This window comes from Frieseomelitta varia, unplaced genomic scaffold, assembly GCF_011392965.1.
Source record: "Frieseomelitta varia isolate USP_RPSP 00005682 unplaced genomic scaffold, Fvar_1.2 scaffold_65, whole genome shotgun sequence".
Lineage (NCBI taxonomy): Eukaryota > Metazoa > Arthropoda > Insecta > Hymenoptera > Apidae > Frieseomelitta > Frieseomelitta varia.
The window spans coordinates 76,127-102,778 of record NW_025110423.1 but is presented as its reverse complement, the minus strand read 5'-3'; the positions used below and the strand labels follow the sequence as shown (position 1 = coordinate 102,778).

At 38.8% G+C, this 26,652-nt stretch overlaps 2 protein-coding genes across 17 annotated transcripts in view; one reads left to right on the top strand and one right to left on the bottom strand.

Moving 5' to 3' along the window:
- Positions 1-10,336, top strand: part of LOC122534930 (wiskott-Aldrich syndrome protein family member 3) — a 45,799-nt gene extending 35,463 nt beyond the window's left edge. For 2 of the 3 annotated variants that reach the window (XM_043666029.1, XM_043666028.1), the window contains exons 2-9: positions 4,419-4,758; positions 5,178-5,331; positions 5,488-5,602; positions 5,942-5,974; positions 7,132-7,427; positions 7,543-7,853; positions 7,989-8,420; positions 8,618-10,336. In XM_043666029.1, the coding sequence (XP_043521964.1) occupies positions 4,485-4,758; positions 5,178-5,331; positions 5,488-5,602; positions 5,942-5,974; positions 7,132-7,427; positions 7,543-7,853; positions 7,989-8,420; positions 8,618-8,799 (1,797 nt within the window). In that variant the 5' untranslated portion in view covers positions 4,419-4,484 and the 3' untranslated portion in view covers positions 8,800-10,336. The remainder of the gene's footprint in view (positions 1-4,418; positions 4,759-5,177; positions 5,332-5,487; positions 5,603-5,941; positions 5,975-7,131; positions 7,428-7,542; positions 7,854-7,988; positions 8,421-8,617) is intronic. The other variant, XM_043666030.1, reaches the window with a different exon arrangement.
- A 9,029-nt stretch (positions 10,337-19,365) lies between these two features.
- LOC122534927 overlaps positions 19,366-26,652 on the bottom strand; it is an 81,814-nt gene continuing 74,527 nt past the window's right edge. For 8 of the 14 annotated variants that reach the window (XM_043666018.1, XM_043666019.1, XM_043666026.1 and 5 more), the window contains 2 exons: positions 25,369-25,626; positions 19,366-21,224 (listed from right to left, as the gene is read on the bottom strand). In XM_043666018.1, the coding sequence (XP_043521953.1) occupies positions 20,023-21,224; positions 25,369-25,626 (1,460 nt within the window). In that variant the 3' untranslated portion in view covers positions 19,366-20,022. Of the gene's footprint in view, positions 21,225-23,341; positions 23,541-25,355; positions 25,627-26,652 lie in introns of those variants that run through there. The other 6 variants (XM_043666020.1, XM_043666017.1, XM_043666023.1 and 3 more) reach the window with 5 other exon arrangements.

Genomic DNA, 26,652 nt, shown 5'->3' with positions numbered 1-26,652 from the left:
TTTTTTTTAAATTACTCTCTTTTTTTACTTTTCCTATTTTTTAATTAGTCGTTTTCTTCTCCTCGAAATTATTTTCTTTTTTTATCTCCTTTATTTTATAATTAGTCTTTTTCTCTGGTATCGTAAATTATAGTGATCTTTCAGTGAAAAATAATAATGATTAAAGATCAGTAGAATAAACTGAATTGGAATTAGTTGACAGCACAGTTCTTTAAATTAAAATTCTTCTTAAAATTATTCTCTTTTTTTACTTTTTCTATTTTTTAATTAATTTTTTACTATAATAAAATTTTCTTATCTTTACGTATAATAATTATATTCTCTTCTTTTTATTTCTTCTAATTATACTCTATTCTTTATTCTATATATATAATTTTATTCTCTTTCTTTATCTTCTTCATCTCTATTCTTTATTCATCTTCATCTTTATTCTTCTATACTCTATTCTTTATTCTATATATATAATTTTATTCTCTTTCTTTATCTTCTTCATCTAGTAATTAGTTTTTTTTCCTCTAGTAAGTATCGCGGGTTATAAAAGACACACAGCACATGTTCAACCGTGTTAGATTAAAACGATGAACGTGGATAAGCGAAAGTCCGTAGGGCAAAAAAAAAAAAAAAAAAAAAAAAAAAAAAAGGGATATCGTTGAAGCAACCTCAGTGTTACACTAGTATCCGTCTAACGTATCCGAGCAACGATCTCTAAAAACAAAGGGATCAGTATGCAAAAGAAGGGTTTGGCCAACCCTGCACAGGTGCCACCCGGAGGGGGGCTTTTATGTTCAGTTTCACATTCATAAGTGATACAAAGAGTTAGTACAGGGAGAGAGACTTTTAACGAGGGGGGCGAATAAAACCGAGTTTTCCCTCCCTTAATTAAAAGTACTGTGTCCAACGCAAATTAATGATTTCACTTCTCAGAGGCCTCACAGGTCTGCCACAGTCAGAAGTATCTTTCGAAAGTTGAAAGCTGCTCTGATTCTGGCGTCTCCTGCCTATCTTTTCTGAGTATTTTCAAATATTCAAAATTTTACCAGATTGCCAGATTAACGAACGAAAGGGTAAATGTAATAGAGTAAAAATAAGAAAAATCATACTGCAAAAAGGATTGCTTATATCTTCAGCATCGAGTGCTAACATCAGAACTACCAGAATGGTCAAAATGACCATTCGAATATTCTTCGAAAGCGAGCCGACGCCGGGTCACTTTTGACTCGTGGCTGAATTTTTACTACACTTGCTTTGCACCTAACATTTTGGTACAGCATATTATCTAATAATGTTTATAATATGGGGAGGAGAGGAGTTTGTTTAAAAAAATGTAAAATTTTACAAATATATTTTTTATTTATGTGCCCTTATTATGTAGAACGTTATTGTATTTTATTGCATGTTCTTTGCATATAAATTGTAAACATTCGGCACATTTGGTACCATATTTATTATCATTGCCTATACATATATAATTCTGGGTCGGTTACGCAACGGTTAAACAGTTTCAGTATTTCGACCGAACGATTTTTCGTAAAACAAATGAAAGCTTGCGCGTCGTAAAGATTTTTCTGTCTCTCTCACTTGCATTAACGCCTCGACGATGGAAATTTTATGGTTTAGCCGTCGGTAGCGTTTCCAGCGTTTCACACACACCGTTTCTTCCAAGCAGCTTCTCATCGATCCGTGCCGGAAACACAGCGAGTGCAACGTTGCACTTTCACTCCTGACCAACGGCCCCTCGTTTTCCTTTAATTTCTTAATTAGACGACGCGAGGGGGAGAAAGAACGAAGCAAAGCTAGTTCTATCTCTGATGTGTATCTAACCACGCGCGTTCTCCGATACATACATACGTTGTTTGCTCAGCCGATATTTCTCACCGGTTTTCTGGCGAGGGCTGCCACCCCTTACGCACGACCGGTCCGCGGCTGGTAATTATCGTCGCGTGTTTGACCCTGAGAGAGTTGCGAGAGAACGATAAGAGGCAACAACCGGGGCAAGTTAATCGGGGCCAATGGGATAGCGCGAGAGGGAAAAACGCCAGGAGAGGGAAGGAGAGGAAAACGAGTCAAGGCGAGAGAGACTGAGAGTCGTTGCACTCGTTAGAATTTTCCTGTCCAATCCGCGAGCTGTACGCTGCGCGTCTGCGAGCAATTTCGACAGTGTCGAGCGAGGCAACACCTCGTTTACAGCAATCGCGGGAATTTAATTCGGCGAAACGATCGTCGGCCAACTAAATCGGGTATAAAAGTTGAACGAACTCGCCACTGATTATTCCGCTGAAAAACTGTATATAGACAACCGCAATTTTTACGCGTCAGCTCATTAACTGTACACGCGGCGAGCGAAACGTATCTCGCGGTCAGCTGAAAGCGGGAACGTGTTTCATTACTCGTCCAACGTGATGGATATCTCTCTCTGGCCATTTGTAACGATCGTACGTCGCGTTCTTAAAAAAAAAAGAAAAAAAAAAAATGAAAGAAGGAAAAGATGTTTGTCCATCGTGTTCAATCGGAATAAGGGTAATTTGGCACGATGTTGTCATCAACGTGCGCTTAATCTCAACCCGCGAACTTTCCGACGGATTCCCGGGATTCGTTAGCATTTCAATTGACTCGTGTTTCAATCAATCGATTAAAGCGCGTTATCCGATATCGGCGTCCCGGTTTGCAAAGTGAAAAGATCGAGTCGAACGGGAGGTTGGAGGCGTCTGAAAGCGTGGTTTACATACCGATATCCCTCGAAAAGATCGAATATTCATCCGGTTAACGAGTCTCGATGCCCGCAGACATCGGGGGACGTACTCGCGCGCGAAACTCGCGTCGAGTGTCGTCTTTGCACTCGAGTCTCACTCCGTTGCAAATTGCTTTTCGGCTCGTTCCAACTTTCCCGTTTCCCATGAAACTCCCGGTCCTGGTGTCTGTGATCCAACACAACGTTCGTTGAACGACTGGAGAAACATTTGTCACATAAACGTTTATAATTATTTAAGGGAATGTTCTGGTAATCCGACTTGAAAAAAATCAATCTTTCTTTTTTTTACATCTTCTCAAAGTATATAGCTTTCGAAAATGTCTGTATAAAAGGATTTGTTTGAATTCGTAAAATTAGCAAAGTGATAGATTAAGTTTAGAGGAAACGGTGTACTGCTCGCAACGTAAGTATGAATATTTTTGTACAACGGTTAACAAAAACTTCAAATGTGTTTGTCTCAAGAAATATATTATTAGTTATTTTTATATTGTTATTATTTTATATTTTATTTTTCTACTCGATTGATTGTAAGTATGAATATTTTTATACAACGGGTAATGAAAACTTTAAATGTATTTTTCTCAAAAAATATTTCATTCTATAATATTATTATTCATTTTTATATTGTTATTATTTTATATTTTATATTTCTACTCGATTGATAGTAAGCATGAATATTTTTGTACAACGGGTAACGAAAACTTCAAATGTGTTTTTCTCAAGAAATATTTTATTTTATAATATTATTATTTATTTTTATATTGTTATTATTTTATATTTTATTTTTCTACTCGATTGATTGTAAGTATGAATATTTTTGTACAACGGCTAATAAAAACTTTAAATGTATTTTTCTCAAGAAATATTTCATTTTATAATATTATTATATTTATTTTTATATTATTATTATTTTATGTTTTATTTTTCTACTCGATTGATTGTAAGTATGAATATTTTTGTACAATGGGTAGTAGTAACTTCAAATGTGTTTTTCTCGAATCCATATTTTTTAAACTGGCTGACCGGGATATCTCGCGTTTCAGTTGACCGATTAACTTGAAATTTGGAGGAGATCTTCACCACATGTACCTTGATCACGTGAACCACGGATTTTAAAATCTAAAATATTTCTTCTTATTTTTTTTTTTTTTACCACTCAAAAGACGAAAAGCACAAGGAAAATCTATATTTTAACTTCAAAATGCTGCCATTTTTTTTAATTTTCGAAATTTCGCTGTTTCCGTGGTTCATACGATAGCCATATTTACACTAATTAAGATGCATTTTGGTTTTTCACTTTTACATAACCAGGTGGACCGGAATCACGTTAACCATTCGAGCCCGTGCTTTACCTAAAACTATATCATTTCCACAACTTTCGTCAATTTCGTTGGAAAAAAAAATTGTAAATTCTCTTCAAGTATGAATAAATGTGTGTGCGAAAACTATATACCAAAATTTATCACGGTTTCCTTAGAAAAAAAAATCCCCCATAGAAAAGTCGATTTTTTCAAACCGGATTACCAGAACACCCCCTTATAACCTACTTTTTAATTATTATTAAATTCTCGAAAAATTTAATAATCTTCTCATTGAAGATTATCACATTTTCTCGAAGCAATTTACAAAAATTTACGCATGCGAGCTAACAGATCCGTGATGGTTGCAGGTCTTCAGAAAGCGGTGAGCGATCTCTGAAAGGAAAGATAAGGAAGGGAGCATTTGATAGAAGAAGATGCCGCTACCAAAGCGACTGGTGGAGCCGGTGCTCGTCGCGCGCGGCACCATCCCCGAGAATTTCCCTCTGCCCTCGGAGCTAGAAGCTGTAACGAACGGCACATTAGCAAACACGATCAGGCAACTGTCCAGCCTGTCCAGGCATGCCGAGGATCTGTTTGGCGAGCTTGCGAGGGAGGCTCATGGATTGAGCGACAGGGCCAACTCCTTGCAGGCCAGGATAGACCGATTAGCTGTGAAAGTTACTCAGCTTGACAGCAACGTCGAGGAAGGTTCGTTGATCAGCCGATTAATTATGCAGCCTGTGATTAATCTCCTGCGATGCTACGTCAGGAATGACGTAGATTCGAACATGAACTAAAAACGTATAGATCTTTTCCTCTGTTCAGAATTGCTATAATATTGATTTGCTTCCTTTTACCATACTGATCCCGAGTTACGTATCCACGAGCAAAGAATTGGTGAATTTTGGACGAAAGAAAGAAGCGATTAATTTAATTTACTCAACAAGTGAAAAAAAATAAAATGTCATTGGCACTGGAGTATCTACTCGTTTTACTGAGTATTTAAAGTGACGAATGAACAGAGTTCAAAGATGTAAAACAAAGTTCAAATGTGAAATATGTAGTGAAGTTTTTTTTTTTTTTTTTACTTTGTAATTATTGTTACTGTTGTTTTCTTGTTGTTTCAGTCTCACTGCAAGATATACACATGAGGAAGGCGTTCAAGAGTTCAGTGGTGTTCGACCAGCAAGTTGTTTCCAGGGATACCATGCCAACGGCGATGTTGGAAACTTATCATCAATGCGACACGCCACCACCTCTTGATAAACTTAACGTTTACAGGTATTTCACTATTTTCCTTTTACCACACTGATCCCGAGTTACGTATCCACGAGAGAAAGAATTGGTGAATTTTGCACGAAAGGAAGAGGGGATTAATTCAATTTACTTGAAAAAAATAAAGTGTCATTAATTAATAAAATTCTGTGTCAATTACAGGGAAGACGGCAAGGACGGACTAAAATTTTATACGGATCCGAATTATTTCTTCGATCTCTGGAGTCAGGAGATGCTCAAGGATACGGAAAAGAAATTACACGATCGGGGGAAAAAGGTAAAGAGAACTTTGTTCTCTTTCTCTCCTTCGGTTTTTATATATAACGTGCACCTCGATTTTCTTCTTCGTTTTCTCTTTTCTTTTTTCTTTTTTTTTTTTTCTTGTTCTTTAGATTTAGAGGATAAGGCTATTGAATTGTGTTGTTCTTTTTTTGTATTTACTGAACATATATGATATACAATTTCGCGTATTATGTACGTACACTAGCTAAAAAGAGAACACTTTTCGAGGTGCGCAGTAACGATACAATTTGTTTGTTTGTTTTTTTTTTCTACTTGTACATTGTGAATATACGTACGATATTCTAACGATTGAAAATGTCCCCTTCGTTTATAGACCGAGTCTGAATATGCCGAACCGTTCAGAGAGGCAAGTCGATGGTTTGGATCTTTGTAGTTTTTTTTATTACCCTTACCCAGTTCTAATGAATTTATCGATCGCCAACCACTCACTCATACATAATCAAACTCACGTCTTTGTGGATTTTCATTAACCGACCTTTTTGCGCTGATAGAGATTGCGCTGATAGATGCTCGCTTTGAAAGTTTGTAGTTTATATTGCTAGGATTAGCCAACGACATCAAAACCAAACACATTCTTCAATGTTCCGCCCTTGGCAAAGAATCTTTTTATTGCGTAGACCGAATGATGCGTTCGTTTCTCTCACTCTCTCTCTCTCTCTCTCTCTCTCTGTTTCTCCCTCTGTCTCTCTTATTTTTTCCTTTTTTTTCTTCTCTGAAACAATCATGCCCTTCGTTTTACGTGCAAGTTTGTCAAAGACGACGTTCGTTCTACGCAGAAGAACCACCACCTTGACCGACACCTCTGTTTTTTGTCAAAACAAATTTGATTGTTTTTTTCAAACTCGAATAGTTTGCCACTACTATGTCATTTTTTGTCGATCACATTGTAATGCCAGTTTGCGCCAGCCATGCAACTTTTGGATGTACTCAATAGACGTCTCTTCATCATCATTCATCGGTCCATTTTGCAAAGAACGATATCGATAAAGTCTCACGATCTCTGATCATTTCAGGATTATTTTTTTGTATTTTTTGATCTGTCATGTTTCACGTTGTGGGAAATAAAACTGTGAACACTGTTAGAAGCACTTCCTTGAACCTCCAGTCTTTCTTCAGTTTCATTTTGTTTAACCCTTTCTCTTAACTGATCGTAATCTCCTTGCAAGTTTTGAATAAATGAGGACATTTTTTACATTTCATATTTATATTACAACGTTTAAAGAGATCACCATTTTTATTTCCTACAAACCCTTTCATCTCCAGTGGTTGATCCTCTGTTTTCTTCCTATTTTGAAAATTTGAAACGAACAAGAGGAGCGAACGCGAAGTCGTGATCTAAGCAGAAGATCAAAAGTATCTTCTATAATTTAAGCGTGCAATGAAACAAACATTGGATCAACCATCGAGTCATATTTGATTGATAAAGTTAAGCTTGTCTTGCACTTTTTTTTGCTACTACTCTGCGATAAGACAATCGTTTAATGAAAGATTTTTACCGTACAGCCTCATAGACCTCGGAACGAGGGTGGTGGTGGTGGCGGTGGCAGGCATAAGAAGCGCATAAGACAACCGCATAACACGAGAGAAAGGCAAAGACAGTTAGCCGTGGGTCACGGCGAGTATATCATGCCAACGCAAGGTGTTCAATACAGAGCACCTCACAACATACCGGATGAATCGTTATTGGGAATGGTGATGACCGAGCCACGGCCACCTAGGCCAAATAGCATTGAACTTAGACGAAGTTATCCACCGGAGGAGCAACACCTCTACAGTCCTCCTTCTTCCGATCATTATAGGTTGGTAATTTATAAATGTCGTCAGTGCTCGTTCGATAAACAACAATGTTTTAGTATCAGCATTATGCGGAGAGAAATTAAAATGTTTGGTCCTTTCTATTTCCTTTGAAAACAGGGTAGCGAATTACGTGGCTCAGGGTTACGAAGACAACTTGTACGGCTCGCATTATGGCACAGGCCAAGGACAAGCAGGCAGCGAAACGTACCAGAGTCCTGGTGGTCAAAGTACTCCAAGTAGAAGCGGTAGATCACGACCGTCGCAACCACCACCAGCTCCACCAAGCAACACTTCTAGCAATTCGACGCCTACTGTCGCTTCTGCTAACAATACTCCAACACGTGGAAGATCAATGAGCACCGGTAGAGACACTCTTCCACCACCACCTCCGCCTCCTGGAGAAACCATGTCCCCTCCTCCTATGAATGGTAATTTTATATCTTAAGAAATTTACTAATGAATTCTCTAGCTGATCAAGCTGATAAAATCAAAAATTTATTATTGCCACGTTAGACGTTATCAAGCAATAATTAACGATAGCGTAATTACTCTAATTTTTTCAGGTTCAATACCGTCGCATTTACTAAATAGGAACGGGAGTCGTTCGAATAGTCCGCTACCCAGTCATCACTCGACGCCTACTCCGCCGAATCATTCGACGCAAATAGGAACGGATGAGACTGATCCTGCTGCTCCGCAAGACTTGCCGCCTCCACCTCCGACTCCCGATCCTACACCGCCTAGACCCATTTCTCCACCGTGTAATATCCCGCCACCGCCTCCGCCACCTCCGCCACCGCCTGTTGCTAATGGACCGTCGCCCCCTGTGCCATTGACTAATGGCGATATTGCTAAAATGATAGCGACTAATCCGCCCAAGTTGAAACCCCTGAAACCCTTGAAGAATATCGTGGATGGGCAATTGAGGAAGCCCGTTAATCCGAACATCCCCCTTGTCGATCCACGAAACGATCTACTTAAAGCAATTAGAGATGGTAATTATCCAATCATTCGGTTAATTGAAATTAACTTTTCGCTATACGTTTGTTATACACGACCAAGTTGACAGTGTCGATTGTTTAATTTTATAATTTTATTTTATTATATATAGTTTCTTATATTGTAAGAAACTAATTCTTATATAGTTTCTTATATTCTTTGTTGTATAATTTCTTCTACGTTTTTCTCTCAGGAATAAAATTACGTAAAGTGGAGAAGATTGAGCAGAAGGAAGTGGAACGCGTGAACGCGTTGAACGACGTCGCGTCGATATTGGCACGACGCGTTGCCGTCGAGTTCAGCGACAGTGATTCAGCATCGGAGAGCGAATGCGACAGCGAAGGATGGGGCGAGCAGGAAACGAATCTCGCGTGACCCAGCTCACTTCCATCTACCGCCACTGCCTCTTAGAGAAACGGCTGACGATCCAATTCGATTTCATTCGCTCTCAACGAAATCCATTTCTGTTATTCGTCGCACAAGTCACACGCTTTGTCTGCGCACAGGCGTCGAGTAGGAATAATTTGATTCGATGTTGGGTGTGTATCGAAGAAGCATCGGATTTGAAAGTAGAAACAAGACCAGCGAATTTCGTTGGTCGATTTTTTGTGTTGAGTTCTGTTAATACAGAGAGCGTGTAAACGCGAATTATTATAAGTAATATTCATTAAAAGTAATAGTATAACTACGATTATTTTTATTACGCACCGTTTCATTACCTTTAACAGGGTTATTTTCTTTTCTTTTGTTGCGAAAGAAATGTTTAGTAGCTTTCTTTTTTCCTTTTTTTTTTTCTTTTTTGTATAAACTACATAAAAGGAAATTTGTTTTTATGTTAACTGCAAGCTCAATTAAATACTTAGCATGTATTTATCTGAAGACGTGAAAAATATTATTTAGCTTTTCTCAAACGATTCTAGGCATTACAAGCGAGAGACTTGTTATTTATTGAAGAGAGCACACAAAGTATGAATATAGCAAAAGTCTAAGAATTCGTGCGTAAATTCAGAATATTTTTGTGGAGCTACATAAATACACTTTTCTTTTACCTGCAGACGCTTCCACTTTGTTTTACTGTTACAAATAAAAGTATCAAAGTTTACGAAGTATGTAATAATCGCATGTTCTTTTTTTTTTCGATTCTCCGATTCAACGAACATAAAGCAGATTACTTAGAGTAGTGAAAGGGAAAAACCCGAGTAAGAAGAAGATACGCACACGAAGCCACGCGTCGATTTCCTATTGTTGCTCGATATCGATCATAGAAGTGATTTCTTTTCGACACATTCCATGATAATACCAGTACCATACGATGGAACAAATTTGATTTTTGTTTTTTTTTTTTTTTTCATTTCAGTGGTTCGATCGTCCGATACGACGATACGATATGCGTAAGTCGTTGCTTAAGACAAGCGACTGCTCTGTACATGTTACGATCCATTGCACGCGAGGGTATGTATTGTATGTAAATTAAAACCAAACTGCAGAGCTAATATTTTTGTTCCCCTCTTTTGTGTATAAATCTGTAAGATACCTGTATCTTAAATATTTTTTGTATGCTTGTCTCTATTAGGTGTATGTATATGCGCGCTCTGTCACAACGAGAATGATCCACAGGAGCATTTCCCAATCTTTTCTAACGTTTTCAAATGATCTTCCACATCGTCGCGACTACGACAAAGACGGTACCGTGAGGAATGGAATGCCCGTTTTATCAGCGAAGTGTCGAAAATAACCAAAATACTCTATTTACTTGTAACGTGTAAGGAACAATGTAATTACCGAATGAGTGAGAGGATTCATATTTTTTAGCATTTAGCGGAAGAATATACTACTGTTGCAATGAAGATTACAGTTGCCAATTTTAAGCGTGTGAAGGAAAGAAAGAAAGAAAGAAAGAAAAAAAAAATGATTGTGATTTATTTTGCATCGATGTTGGTGAAAAATATGACGACTATTGGTAAGATATGATATATATGTATACACGAACATTATATATATACATATTGATCGTTAAGATTATTGTATAATCTTATGCGCTCGAACGATGATAAGAAGTGTTCAGGAAATCTGTTTTTATCTCGCTCGTTTCCGAACGTTACCTAAATGTTTAAATAAGACAAGAGGGGGAAAGGTCTTCGTTGTCTTGAGGAAAGTTCTTGAAGATGCCTCTTGTCGGTTGGTTAGTTGGTTGAATTAGCAGTTTTTTCGTTTATTAAGCGCGAGGGATGTTCGATTGACTCGAACGCGCGTGAAATGTAATTTATATTTAATGATAATTTCCCGCTGGCTTCCCGGAAGCGGCAGCGTTTTTATCTTGTATAAAGTGTGAAGCGCGAGGAGAGGTCGCTCTGCAATGTAGCATATACGAGATTCACCGTCAACGATTACGATGTACATTCACATGATTTCGAGGTATAGTCAGAACGCCATTATACGATTATTAATGAATAATAATAGTAATAATAATAACGATAATAATAATGATAATTATAGTATTGTAACGATGAATAATATAAGGAACAAGTTGATCAAGTCTCGTCTGTACTATGTTTATACATATATACATACAGAGGTAATATAATTCGCAGTATAAACTCGTTAGCCGTAAGACTACTAGCCGTAGGTATATACTTTTAGCTACTTTGCCAACTACGACGCAGTATTTATGGAGAACTTTTTTGTAACACGGCGGTACAATCGAGGAAGGCGAATAATCTTCAGTTGTAAACTTAAATATCGTGCAACTTTGTATGAATGTATATTATATGGTCGGTCGTGCTTTCCGCGATGATGTCTATCGCGTACTAAACTATTACGAAGCTGTTGTACCTAAATAAGACGGTTATTCCAAAGCTTAATTAAGAGAGAACTGTTTTCGTCTTTACTAGAGGATGGAAAGGAGACGTTGAAACCGTACCTTTTTTTTTTTTTTTTCGTACATTTTCTCTCGTTTCTTTCTAACTTGAAGAACCTTGTACTCGCTCGTTTTAGATTCTTTCCTTCTTTTTTTTTTTTTTTTCTACAGGTGCAGAGTAAACGTAAGCTCTTTATCTCTCCCACTTGACTATCGATAACACCTCATAGATAACAAATTTCCAGTAAATAAGAATGTTTACGTACTCCAAATCCAGCGCAATAAGAGTGATTTCACCCATCGTGTACGATATAAAAAAAAAAAAGACACTACGTCGGGCAGAAACTCAATCGTAATATCCTTAAGATGATTAAAAAAAAAAAGGAGAATGTACGACGGTATTATTAATAATAATAATAATAATAAATTTGTAGCAAATCTGTACAGAGCCAAATAAATCAAAAACTTTCATAAATCATTGGACAATGTTTTTGTTTATTCTGTCGTTTACATAAAGAATAAAGAATTCCTCAAATTCGATTTTGCATTATATTTATATCGCGAATTTACTAATTAATGAGAAATCTTTTGTACGAAAAATTTAAGCTTTGATCGGTAAAAAAGTTTCAACAAACTTTTAGTTAAAGATAATTAACTTTTGATTTAATCTCCACCGACTTCGATGCTGATATTAAAAAAAATATTGATACTCATGTTTAAATAATTGTTACGACGTCTCGAAAAGATTTGAATGACTATAATGACCGCAGAATTATTAGTAGAAACAACTATGAATGATTTGAGGAAATCGGATCGAAAACTTTGGAGAAAGGGATCATTAATAATATTAATTAGCAACTCTTCATTCAATATGGACATTATATATATTATACAGTTTTGTAAATAAATATTATACATACAAAAATTATAAGATACATTATTAGCATGGTAGATTTAAGACGTTAGATGCGTAAGTAAATTACAAGATGTACTGCAAATCACATCGTAAATTGGATCTTATGTAATTATGAAATCTCTCTGTATTTTATGTTACATTAAAGACTTATAAATTACTCCGATATAACAAACACTCTGGATAATAAATTCATTACATTGTCCCTGTGTAATAATGGGATGTGACAATTGTTAACAACTAATCGATTAAATAAAGACTCGTATCAAAAAACTGTTACAGACATTGTATGCACCTTTTTAACTACATTCGCATTAACAACATTGATTCTACTGTCGAGTGCATTTCCGCGAAATTATTTTAAATACGAATACGTTTCGCGCGTTTTTTGATCTATTGAACAGAATCTGTAAATTTTTATTTATGCATTTTATCACTCAAATGGAACGTAGGAAGAGAGCTGAGAGTCTAATTTCGCCGATACAATCGCAAAAGTTTACAAATCAAACTCTCAATTAGTTCTTTTGTGCAAATGAAAATTTAATCAATTTATGGACAGTGAAATACTAGCGCCGCGTAGCGGCGAACCGGTGGAACTAAATTCTATCGCTGTCCTTGTTGCACACTATCGCGCTCCTTGTCTGTCACGTGGCATAAGTCTGTCCTTGTCGCGCACTGTTGCGTTCCTTGTCTAGCGAGGCAGGTGCTGCCATCTGTTGAATTTTTCCATTTTGCACTTTTAGTTCCAGTAAAAGTTTAGAGGCCCTTAGATGGCGACACCATCGATAGACAAGGAGCGCAGTAGTGTGCGACAAGGACAGACTTATGCTACGTGACAGACAAGGAGCGCAGTAGTGTGCGACAAGGACAGACTTATGCAATGTGACAGACAAGGAGCGCAGTAGTGTGCGATAAGGACAGACTTATGCAACGTGACAGACAAGGAGCGCGATAATGTGCAACAAGGACAGCGATAGATTTTAGTTCCACCTGTTCGCCGCTACGCGACGCTAGCATTTCCCTGTCCATAAATTGATTAAATTTTCATTTGCATAAAAGGACTAATTGAGAGTCTGATTTGTAAACTTTTGCGATTGTATCGTCGAAATTAGAGCCTCAACTTTTTCCCTACGTCTCATTTGTCCTGCAAAATGCATACAAGAAAGATTTAGAAATTTTGTTTCATAGCTCGATGTATTTATAGATGCGAAATTCATTTTGTCAATGAATCAATAAAATTTTCATTTGCAAAAAAAGAATTCCCAATTCGACTGATTAATTTTGTATGTTCGTAGCTAGATCCCAAAGTTTTTCCCTTCGTATATTTTATAATGTTTGAGCTTTGTAATACACGTTAATAAATTATATTGTGTATATTTGTAATACGTACAAAAATTGTATTAAAATGTAACAGTAGTATCATTTGTTGATTTTCCAGATAAAAATTACTCGGAGCATAACTTTCTCTCTCTGCTTTAAATTTCAGAGAAAAGCTGTAACACGAGTACACGATAAACTTCATTCTATAATGATCATTCTAGCCCTTGGTCTCGTAGCGTGAAAATAAAGGAAGATGCACAGAAATAACTTACCTGGCGGGAAATGCTTAATACAAACACACACACACACACACACACACACACACACACACACACACACACACACACACACACACACATGTGAAAATAAAAAAACCAAACATTGATCACCAACCAATGAAACATAGTTTTATTTATAAATTATATCTTTATTTTTACAACACTAAATGTAACATCGTTAAAAAACTTCGTGGATGAAATTAACTAGAACAACGACGCAAAAATAAACGGGTACAAATCTCAAACTTAATCTGATCCAGAGGAAACTTTCACTTGCATGGGAAATGCAATCCGAAAAATGCACCGTGTCCGCGACGAATTAAATCTTGCAACAACTTCGTCGGCTAAAAAATCGTAACGACGGATAAATACAATGGAAACCTCGTGTCTACGCAACAGTTGCAATTTGTTGCAAAATCGAATGATCGAATTATCGTTCGGGTATATTGAAATGTGAAGTGGTTTCTTTCTTTTTCTTTTCTTTTTTTTTTTTTTTCATCGATCCTCTGTGTTTCGAAGTATGTATCTGCCTCTCGTCATTGTTATAATAAAAAATGTAACAGTCGTTATCACAAAGTCCCGTGAAATATATATATATATATATAAAGTGACAGGCAGGCGTAATAAAATTAACGTTTTTATTCGAAAAATTCAGACATACACAGATGCGAGAGAAAACAATGGTAGCACATGTTGTTTTTTCTTTTTCTTTTTTTCTTTCTTTCTTTCTTTTGGGTAGCACCGATAAATAGACGTTGAAACGATTAAAAATAATGTTACAGGTTTCAGAGTGGCTACAACGCGAGCTAAAGTTGCCCGTTTCGATTGAGCAGTCAGTTGTCAACGACAAGAAAAAAAAAAAAAATGCACGCATCATCCTCGCTCGGAATTAAAAACGGAATTTTCGTCGACTTTTACTCCGCGTCTTTTTCTTCTTCTTCTTTCTTCTTCTTCTCTTTCGTTACATACTTGGCCGCGATAGCTTTTTTGATAAATAGTCTGAAGCACTTTTTTTTTTGTCGCACTTGTTATATTTCTTCTCTATTTTTTTTTTTTTTTTTTTTTTTTTTATTTTTTCATTTTTTTTTTTTTTCTTTTTTTTTTTTTTTTTTTTTTTTTTTTTGCTTTTTTCACTTTTTCTCTCCGTCTCTTTGCGAAAGGCAAGGAATATCCGAACGGACAAGAGCGTTTTCCTTGCCCCTGTCAATCATTACGACAATATACGGTATCTAAATCGGAAGGATTACATGTAAATACGAGTATCGAGATCCGCGATGGAAAATTTCGAAAGATTTCGCCGGAAAATTCGATCGATCGTACGATCGCTGTCCTTTTTTTTTCTACTTTCTTTCCTCTCTCTCTCTCTCTTATCGTATAAACTGAATCGTCTCTTTACACAGTTTGGTAAGTAACGTCCGAGGATCAGGTCACGCACAGAACGCGATGAGCAAGGGCAAATTTTTCCGCGATGAAGACGCGAGACAATGAGTTTAGAAATTCGTAGAAAGTGTATCGATCGCGTGTCGTAAATACAGACAGGTTAAAAAGGAACTGTTGAAAATCCCGCGGACTGATCTTCGTGGCTGTCCCGATTTCTCTTGCAAAGCAAGTTCAGTTTCTCAAGTTAGAATGGAAACGATCGTGTTCTAAACAACTGATTCTTGATTAATTAATTCTAACATTCCAACGTTCACGCGGAGTAGGACTAATTAATTCTAGTGTTCATTCGGACTGTTACCTGACGTGAAATTTTTTGAAACTTTAGCCAAAACGAGAATCGTTGTTCTTACACAGTCACGTTTAATTACGGCGAATGAAGTTTAATTTTCAAGCAACTTGGCACAATCGAGCGAGTGCCAAATATTTCACCTTCCCTTGCTTAAGCAATTCAGCATTGAAAGTTTGTTTCGAGAAACATTTGTTTCATTTGTTTAACGTTAACAAATACAAATTGCAATCACGACCCAGACGCGTTCCTTTGCAAAAATAACGTAGCTGTAGAACAAAGCTGTAAAAATACTACTTGAAGAAACTCCCGACATTCAAGTTGCTCCTACTCGAACAAAACTATCGTTCCGCGAAAATCATGGAAATTCAACTTCCGTTCGCGTACAAAGTCCAGGGTAAAATTTGACACGTTTTCACAGTCAACGTTACGACCATGATACACTAACCAATGAAGTACAATATTCAGTCGTTCTTCGAAAAAGAGGTCATTAACATCAGTTTCGTTTATCTCTTGAGTAAGAAAACAGTTTTAATCGCGTACATAATTCGCCTATTCACTGTTTGCAGCGTATATGTATATAATCACATGACATTAAAAAACACTACTCATTCCTTTTATTGCTATTTCTTCAAACTGTTAGTTAAATATATATAAATATATATGTATATATGTATACTGTTAATTTCATAACAAAATTCACCATATATATATGGTGAATATATATATGGTGAAGTTTGTTACATGTACAGAATGTGAGCGTTGTATACGTATATTTTTTTTTCTATGAGTAATTGTTATTGCGGAATGTGTAGCCTGTCTCATTTGTTACACTTTGTACAAGTATATCCGTGAAAGCATTGGATCTTATAAAAGTGTGAAGTTGGAGCTGACTTTTCATCCCTTTGTTAAAGAAGCTTCTTCCCCGCTCGGGGAATCATTGTGTCTTTTGATTTTAATCGAGAAGTTACACGACTAACTAGTTATATATTAAAACGAACAACTGGCATTCCATATTGTTATAAATGCGCGGCATCTACATGATTTCGAATATTCGAGCGACAGACGTCTTAAGTACCTGCTACACGTTAACAGTAGTTTTATCAAAAGTAGAGTACCTAGCTGTCTAGTTTGCCCGTAAGAGAAAATATGTAAGGCAAGAGTTGAATCGTTTCACAGTAAACGCGTATCGGATGTAACATTTTTCAAACGCCATTTCCTCACCGTGCAATCGGTATTATTAATATCGACTCGAACAATATTCTCTTCAAAAACGTTCTTTTCGACAGAAGTGTAGATTTTTGCGCAACGTGTCATCATGAAAACAAGTCCCAGCCATCATCAAAGTAAGATCTAATTTTATTGACGTACGTAATTCGAAGTGACATTAATTTTGCCGATTTTTGTTCAAAGTGAGAAATAGCCTTGAAAAAACGTACACTGCCAGACGAAACTGTTCAACTTTAGTTTCTTACAAGAATAGTGTCCATTTCGTTAAAGAGATAATAATTAATAACGGGTATGCATCTTCGTTTCTAATTTCGAATATAATGTGCTTAATTCTCGTAGAAAAGTGGCTGGCGCAACTTGAATGAAGTACGTTTCTTAAAACACGTTCTGTCCATTAGCTAACAACGAATTGTAAAAGTGATATTTTACAATCTGATAGAGAAATGACGCTGATAGAGTAAAGGTAACATTTGGAAAAATTTCATTTCATCAATCAGACTTGTCATCATGTATATCTGTCATAATTCCAAGTAAATTAACAATTTTATGAATTTTAAATCTTCGTCGTTGATTGAAAACGTAAATTTAGGTATCGTGACATGTGTGTGCAAGTGACTATACCGTTGTCAAATTTAGTAACATTTGCAAAAATTTATCAGACGTGTCATCATGAACTTTCCGCACTGACGTATATCTGTCATGATTCCAAGTAAATTAACAATTTTATGAATTTTAAACCTTCGTCTTTGATCGAAAACGTAAATTTAGGTATCGTGACATGTGTGTGCGAGTGACTATAACGTTGTTAAATTTAGTAACATTTGCAAAAATTTATCAGACGTGTCATCATGAACTTTTCGCACTGACGTATATCTGTCATGATCCCAAGTAAATTAACAATTTTATGAATTTTAAATCTTCGTCTTTGATCGAAAACGTAAATTTAGGTATCGTGACATATGTGGGCAAGTGACTATACCGTTGTCAAATTTAGTAACATTTGCAAAAATTTATCAGACGTGTCATCATGAACTTTTCGCACTGACGTATGTNCTGTCATGATTCCAAGTAAATTAACAATTTTATGAATTTTAAACCTTCGTCTTTGATCGAAAACGTAAATTTAGGTATCGTGACATGTGTGTGCAAGTGACTATAACGTTGGCACTTTTCGAGATCTCAATTTATGTTCAATCTTCGTCAAGTTCATTTTCGCGCCCTCGCATATTTGTGTATGTGTGTGTGTGTGTGTGTGTGATAAAACAAAATTCTCTTCCCTTCTTTGCTTTCGAACTTTCCTTTCAATCTGAAAAGTACCGAAAACGGAAAAGGACCGTGAGAAGAAAAGTAAAATTGCCATTTAACCGAGAGATTCCACGATGCCACGAAGAATCAGTCCACGAGATCGATCTTAGATCTCAAAACTACATTTCTTCCTTTTCGCGTGTCGGTCATCGCGATCCGCGCAGGTTACTCTCTTGCGATTTCCAACGATTTATTATTACGGTCTACTCTTTGGCACAAAGATCGCGTCTGTGTGGGTTAACTGTAATCGGTAAATCGGATTTGAGCTCTCGAGACGATTATATTCCACTCGGTAATTAAGAAATTGCTCTCTAAGTTTTCTCAGGGACACCGGCCGCTAGTCAGGTTTTTTTCTTTTACTTTGGACTTTCAGAGGGGGGGGTTGAGGGGGGAGGGGGTTTCCTTTCCGCGAGGAGACTATCAAACTTGCGAAGAGCCCCCTCTTTCACGATTATTACTACGCTTCGCCTTTCCCTTTTCGCGCGTATAAAATCACCCCGACCGCGTCGCGGAGATTTAACCTTTATATATAATATATACGATAAAATTCAAAAAATACAACTGTAACTACGTTGAATCGAACGAAAGGGACAACAAGATTACTTCTCGCCGTTAGTTTCGAGAACGTTGGTTAGTTTCGAACGTAGAGCATCTGAACAGGTCCTGTTGAAATAACGATTTTACGGTGAAATACACGGATTTTAAGAAGAAGTATACGGTATACATTAGGAAAATACTTTTTTTTCTTTTTTTTTTTTTTTTTTTTGAATGCAGAAACAATTTTTAACGTCACCTACACTTCTTTCATGCGCGTATGTGTGTATATGTATGTGTGTGTGTGTGTGTGTGAAACCTTGGAGAATTTCCCGAGAAACACAGCGGGGTATGCTGCAACGAGGAGTCCTCGACATCTCTCAACGAAACATGCGTGCGTGTGTGTGTGTGTGTGTGTGTGTGTGTGTGTGTTAAAGAATGCGTGCACACCTTAAATTAAGGGAAATATCGTACAAAATGATTCTTTACGTTTTACTTTTTACACTTATCTCGTATTATATCCTTTTCAAAGTTTATGTCGTTGTATCTGTGATGAATAAATCTCGCTTCGTTCTGGAAGGAATGATTCGCGATCGAGGCCTCGTGGCGATCGCAGCGCTTCGTATTCGTTCCAGCATACCCCGTTGTTAGTTAGCTTGGCGTCGAAACACCGGCGAGAACACCGAGAGTTGTTCCGTCGAGTTGGTCGCTCGTTGATTCGTTCGACGATCGATAATAAACATCTGACAGAGTAACAACCAAATCGAGGAGATTTCTCTTTCATCGGTTTTTTTTTTTTTTTTCCCAATCTATCGAAGCAATCGGAGGCAGAGGTGCGCTCTAAGATTCGCGAGTAACTGACTGGACGTCGATCACAACAAGACGATAGCAAACTAAACGCGTCACCGACGCGTATTCTAACGCGAACGTACCCGACGAGACGATTTCTCGAAAGTAGCTACATGTAGACGTAGATCGGATCTAGACCTCGAAAAACCGGATCGAGGCGAGAACGTTTGGCAACACGTGTAGTCTAATTTGTTTTTGTCTTTTTCTTTACTTTTTTTTTTTTTTCTTACTTTTTATTTTGTTCGTTGCTTCGCACGAAATAGTCGACTTCGCACGAAGTATCGACTACCTCGACGTGTCCTCGATTTGGTAAATCATCTTTTCCCGAAGAGGATTTACTTTCATTTCAATTATGTACCTAATTCGAACTCCGCGGCTTCCGTAAATCTGAAGATGAAGCTCGGAATTCGGATTTCTCGTTTTATTCTCTCTCTCTCTCTCTCTCTCTCTCTCTCTCTCTGAGAACGTCGTCAGCCTGCAGAAAAATTATTTTCCTACTTATTTAGTAAAAAAATTTCGCTCAAGAGCTTCTCTATACGGTAGGGATAGATAGTTCGGGGAGCATTTTTCTCTCTATTCGGCGAGTTCATTCTTCCTCGACGCTAATGTCGACGGTTCTAACCCTAGAGGAATCAGTGGGTAGCAGCTGAAGACGCTCCGGTTCCACGCCGAGCATGATGATGCACATGAAACTCTTGCCGGACGCCTGGTCTCTCGGGTAAATGGTCACCGGTGCGAACTTGTCCACGGTGCCGTCCACGTACGCCCGTAGCTTCCTGTACACCTGCGGGAAATGCCTCCTCAGCGACACGCCCCTCAGCTTCAGTTGCCTCTGGATGTTGGTGAAACTGATCTCCCGTATCTTCTTCGGCGTATTCTGCCCGTTGTTGCCCGGCAGCGAGGTGAGCACCAGCATCTCCGGCGACTCCATCTCCCTGGTGATGTTGCACGGCGAGGTGGACTGTTGCCTGCCCTGCGGCGAGGCGGACGACGAGGACGTGTGATGCCTGTTGGCCGTGTCCAGGTGGATTTTCGCGCATCTGGACACCAGCTGACGCTCCCACTTCACCGCGCCGCTGGTCGGCACCTCGCTGACCACGCACACCGCCACGTACAACACCAGCCGGGTGTCCGGGTTGTACGACTTGCAGAGTCTGATCACCTCGGCGTACAGTTCCGCGCCCATCTCTCTGGCCATCAGGTCCGACCAACGGACGTACGTCGGCTCGCCGAGGTCCACGAAACCGTTGGCGATGAACTTCTCCGCCGCCTCCGGGCTCGAGAAGAAACACTTGACCGCGCCACGGCCGTGGAACGCGTAGCCGCGCTTCGCCAGCGCCGAGATGTGCTTCAACGTGATCGGGTCCTCCTTCGCGGAGGACAACACCTGTTTGCAGAGGCTCCCGGCTCGAGAGTGCAGGCAGGTCCTCCGATGGCGCTGCCAGTGAGCTCGACGACACTCGCGCGAACAGTACAGGCAGGTGCAGTTGTGACAGCTCTTGTACGTCTTCTTCGCCTCGGCCAGGGTGGCCGAGTTGCTGCACTTGTTGTTCCGGCAGCGTACCATCTTCTCCGCGACGTTGCCGGCCACCACCAGCCCGTTCGCCTCCTGGTTGCTGTCGAACGACACCCTCCGGTGTCTCAACGGCCCACCCCTCGACTGCGCCGCACCCTGCTTCGAGGGCATCGTGTCGCTACCCTCGCTCTTTCGTCGCACCAGCTCGCCCACGTAGTACGAGGCACGCTCCTCGGAGGCTCCTTGCACGTCCATCACGCTCCTAGCGGACTCTGCGACATTTGCCAATTCGTTTATCGTCAGACAACACAGACAATGCGTCCCGTCTCATACGTTTGCGTTTCGAAAACTTACGTGCTTACGTCGCTCGTACCGCGTTTATCGTTTGGGCACAACGTTAACGTGCTCGGTGCGAATAATTCGCTCTAACGTGAACGTCGTCTCGGCGATTTCGGTGGAAAGGACAGTTTGTTGTGGCTATCGCGGATGAATTACACACTTTCGATCCGACCGAAGATACCTTGATTTTGAATTTCAAAAGGTTCTTTTACTTTTTGGCATTGTATTCTACTCGTCACGAAGGTGAAACTTTTTCAAGGGACCTAAAAAAGTTTCTTAATCGTTTAACGCTGCAGACGCGTGCGTTCTAACAGCGACTTTATGATTCTCAACACGTGGATATCAATTTTACATAATTTTCGTATTGACTCTCACAAACACTTGTCTTCTAAATAATCAAATCATAAAACTAAAAAATAAAAATAATAAAACTGGCATTATTCGAAATATAAACATTACATGTACGCGTTCAGAAAATTACAAAGTCGCTGTTAGAACTCAGAAACTTCTTTTTTATTTTCCACGAGAATTCGGTTGCGACTTGTGGTCCCTTGGAAAATTCTATTTTCTTTTTTAATCGCGAATCTGAAAAACTAGTCCCTCAGAAGTCTAGAGACGACGTACAATGAAGAATATAATTATTATACCAATAACAATGAAATATTGTCGATAATATCATCTTCTTTTACGAACTTATATCGGTTCAAATTATCGACACTTTTCATTCTCATTGATTATATTCTTCACTGTACAGGATGGAAAGATTTGATGCGTGGAAACACATGTAGAGAACCTATCGTAAAATTGACCTTGAATTTCAAGTCGTGAAGTTGTTTTTTTCTTTCTTTTGCGTTGTATTCTACTCATCACGAAGGTAAAACTTTCCCAAAGAATCTAATAGTTCTCTTAGAAACACGACAAAAATATATCTTAATCGTTTATCACTGCAGACGCGTGCGTGCTAACAGCGACTTTATGTTTCTAGATGCCTATTTGACGTAATTATCATATTAGATTCGTCATAGTTGTAGCATCAATGTGAGTCTAAATAATCAAATGATAAAACTAAACTGTTAACATTATTCGAAATATTATTACGTGGTATAGATATCGTTCAGGCTCATAAAGTCGCTGTTAGCACGCACGCATCCGCAATGTTAAATAATTAAATAACTTTTTTACCATTTCTCAAGAGAACCATTTCCTTGGAAAATCTTTACCTTCGCAATGAATTCCGACTACAATTCCGAAAGAAAAAAAATTTTTTTGACCTTGAAATTCAAAGCCAAGATTCTTTACATGTATTTCCATCAAATCAAAGGTGTAAAATTCATCCACGATAGCCACGGAGAAACTTTTCTTTTCACTCTGCACACTGAAATGCTTGATCGGTACAATTTTGATAAGCCAAGTGCTCGATCTGCATCTGCTTGAAGCTAGACGTTTCGTGCAAATTGCCTCGTGAATGTTATTCGCAAATTGCTCGGGAGTGCTCTGATCCACAAACGATAACGATACGATCGAACGTATTCGAAGCAGAATGGAACGTGATAATGTAAGCCATGTCATGTGTGTATACATGAAACGAATATGATTACCATGATGTTTCCTTTTGTGATCGCAGAGAGTGTTTAGACATCGGTTGAACCCTCGACCGACTCGTCGAGGATCAACCCGTTTGATCAGGCGTTCGTGTACGAGTTGCATGGTTGCAAGTTAATCAACGTTATATATGCTGTTCGTTTATATATGTATATAGAAAAAAAAAAAAAAAAGTAGAAAAGAAGAAAAGAACTCACCCTCCCGAGTGCCTTTAGCGAGAAAGAAAAGAAAAGCTCTCGTAGTGCCTTGATGCGAGCAACGAAAGCAATTGTTAACGCGATTGATAACGAAACTAAAGGAAAAAAATAGAAGAAGAAAAAAAGGGGAAAAAGAAAAAGAAAGAGAGACGGGGAAGTCAGAGTTAAATCAAACGAAGAGAGGTAGATAGGTGAAAGTATAAGAACGAAGGCAAAAAAGTCTTGAAAAAGGCCTTACGAATTTCGCACATATTTTAACGATTCGCGTCTCCTGCGTTTTCGGGTGGTTGCCGTCATAAATCGTAATTAGCTCTCCGGGTCCCAGATTGGCTAGTTTCACCACTGATACAATTCGTCTCTGATAGATATGCCTCGCATCGAGACGTCTGAATTCAGGGGAGGCGAGATGCTACGATTCCGCCTCCCTGAGCTCTAGACGCCGTTTTTTCTCTGCAAAGGTGTAAAACAACGTAAGTGCAAAAACGGAAAAGAAATGGAGAAAGAAAGAAAAAAAAAAAAAAAAAAAGAAAAAAAAAAAAAGAAAAGGAAGAAAGAAAAAGAGAAAGAATCAAACACGGGTGAATCAGACATTCCGCGTTTCGCGTTTTTATTTTTCTCGTTGCCCCGGCGACTTGCCACTTTCCTCTTTCGGCCCTGCTTTCTTTTTTTTTTTTTTCAAACCACTATCCTTTTCTCTCCCTTCGTCGATCGTGGCTGTGACAATAAGACGCGGCGATTCCGACGAGGAAACAAAGAAAAACATTGCAAGAGAGAACGACGGCAGGCTGGGAAAACTTTCGACCTCGAAATCGACGAGATCTTCTCGCCGCGTCTTTTCTCTTGCACGATTGGCGTTTCGAGGCAAAATGTGGAAAAATGTCGTTCTTACAGCAAGAATAGATGCAGAACGAAATGATGAATAAATGAACGAGAGAGCACAAACTACTGGAACATCACGGGAATGAGGTACTATGAAATTATAAAACATTTACACGCCCATTTTTCGGACGAAAGGCGAAATATTCATAATTTCGTTTCAATTTTTAATATACGATTGCTGTCTCGTTTCTATTTCCGTTTGCAAATATGACTGGTCGTTTTTCTGTAAAATTGATTCTTCTTCAATCGTCCACGAAACTGCGACAAAAATATGCACGAAATGCCAATACTGTTTTTCCTGTATGAAAACGATCAAAGATCATGAAGAGAAATATGTATATATTTATATATATATATATATATATAGAGAGAGAGAGAGAGAGAGAGAAAGAGAGAAAGAGAAAGAGAGAAGAGAGAAAAAGAGAGAGAGAGAGAAAAAAAGATAAGGGGGTGGCGTATATGAGGGATGAATGGCGACGAGGCGAAGAGAAACGCAAGCGGAGCGCATAAATTGAGGACGACATACAGGTACGCACAGTGTAGTTTTACAATTCAACTGTTAACACTTATACTTTAAGATCGAGGAATGTCAAAAAATGTTTCTAAAATTGCTCGTTCAATTCCTTTGGAACTCTGACAGAGATACTGCGCGAGGAGCATCAAATCATTAATTAATTGACAATTAATTGTCGATTGAATCTTTTGTTTTGCATACAAAAAAAAAAAAAAAAAATGCATCGGGAACAAAGTTAAACCTTCTCCCGCGGAATCTAGATAATCAGTAATGATTATCATTAACAAATTCCTTCGCCGTTTAAATTTCGTTGGGAGCGCCTCCTCTTTTTTAATCGAAAAGAATGCATTTAATCGAACGCACTATTTCTCTTCATTTAAATTACTATTTAGCGAATTAAAGTTTCTCACATTGACAAAAATTACTTCTCTACGTTTAGACTCGAAAATTTCAACTTCGTGGAACACCTCTTCCCTCTTAATAAAAAAAAAAAAGGAAAAAACAAATGCATCGAGAGCTATTTTTCTTCATTTAAATTACTCTGTCCCGTAGGATCCAAACGATCGTCATCTCGTTAACCAATAACGAGCATCGATGGCTCTTTAATCGAAAAAGAGAGAGAGAGAGAGAGAGAAAAAAAAAAGAAAAGTGAATCGTGCTAACGTTTTCCTCTTAAAAGGACACTGTGCCTGTATACATACAGCGCGGATACGCATACGCAGATGTATACATACATACAGTACATACATACAACAAGAGAGATTCGCATAGGGGAGAATATGGTTTAGATTAGAATTTTGTTTTGAGCCTGTCTCGAGGCCCTCTCTCTCTCTCGCGAGAGAGAGGGGTCTCGCCTCAGAACGAAAACTTACATAGTCCTCCTACCTTGGAGGTCTTGGCGTAGGTCGCTGCAGCTCTTCCCGGCTTTTGCGTTAGCCTGGCCGACGTTAGTTCGATGGCGCATGGTGGCGGATGTGCCGGTTACAGAGACGGGCCCTGGCCCAGGACTCGGGGTACGCGACGCGGATGGCAGGCCAAGGAGGGAGTCAAGGACGTCCTCCAGGGTCGTGGAACCCGGGCTTGGTTTGTTCCGCAGAAGAGCTGCCGTCGCCATCGCCTCGTCCGTATCGCTCTGGCCCGATCCTAATCGGTTTCATGCATGGGGTCAAGAACAACAGGCTAGAGAGACGTGTCCGCGTGTCATCCTCTTGGCCTCGGAAACGTTCGTTCGTCCGTCTGTCCCCGTTTCGATCTTTCGTTCCTCGAATCCAGTCGAATCGTTCGTTCGTTCATTTTCAATTATTTATCAACGAGTTCCCCGTCTTGTCGTGCAAAAATTTATCGTTTACCGAATTACTGACAAAACTTTACTTCTTTTATAGACAGTTTCACGAAATAAATAATTATTCGACCGAGAGGGGATCACGACTCTAAAGAGAAAAAAAACGAGAAGTAACAGTCTAGTCTTACGTTTGTACTCTGTCCTGTCTTACCAATCTTTGTCTTATCATTTCTTTTGTTCTTTTTAACGCAGTTAACGCATTCGAGTGGTCATCGATGATGGTTGGTATTAGCTTTTGGCCCCACTTTGCACGTACACGCGCTATCGCTTAGCCAATTCTTTCAAAAACTTTCACATTTTAATTTAAATTTATTCGTTTCGTGATCAGATAATTTCGTGCAAGAGACAAACGAAAGTGAAATATGAAACGAACCGAGTGTAGGCCATCCGAAATTTTTCCGGATCGGGCCCATAACGAGCATCGTTGTCGAATCATCGATCGCCACTTGAAGCCACTTCCTTCGCCGAAAGCGTGTACGCGAAAAAAAGGTCGAAGAACCTCTCGACCGACCATTAAGGTTCTAGGGTGCTCGTCACGATGTGTTTCTCGTTGGTGGGGTGTTTGTTAAGGATCCTTTTCGCGCGTCACTTTTCCCTCCCTTGACGGTGGGCAACTACACACGTCGAGTGTCGCACGAAATTTCCACTTCTGCCACTTTCTTACGCACGCTCCGTCCGAACTGTTGCCCCGTTTCTTAACACTTTATCTATTCACTCACGATGGAAGTTGCTATACACTAACAGCCAGATTCGTTGCAGATTCGTCGCCAGTACCTGGCCAGTTTTGGCCATCGTTGTACAATGCGCTATTGCTTATTTATCAAACT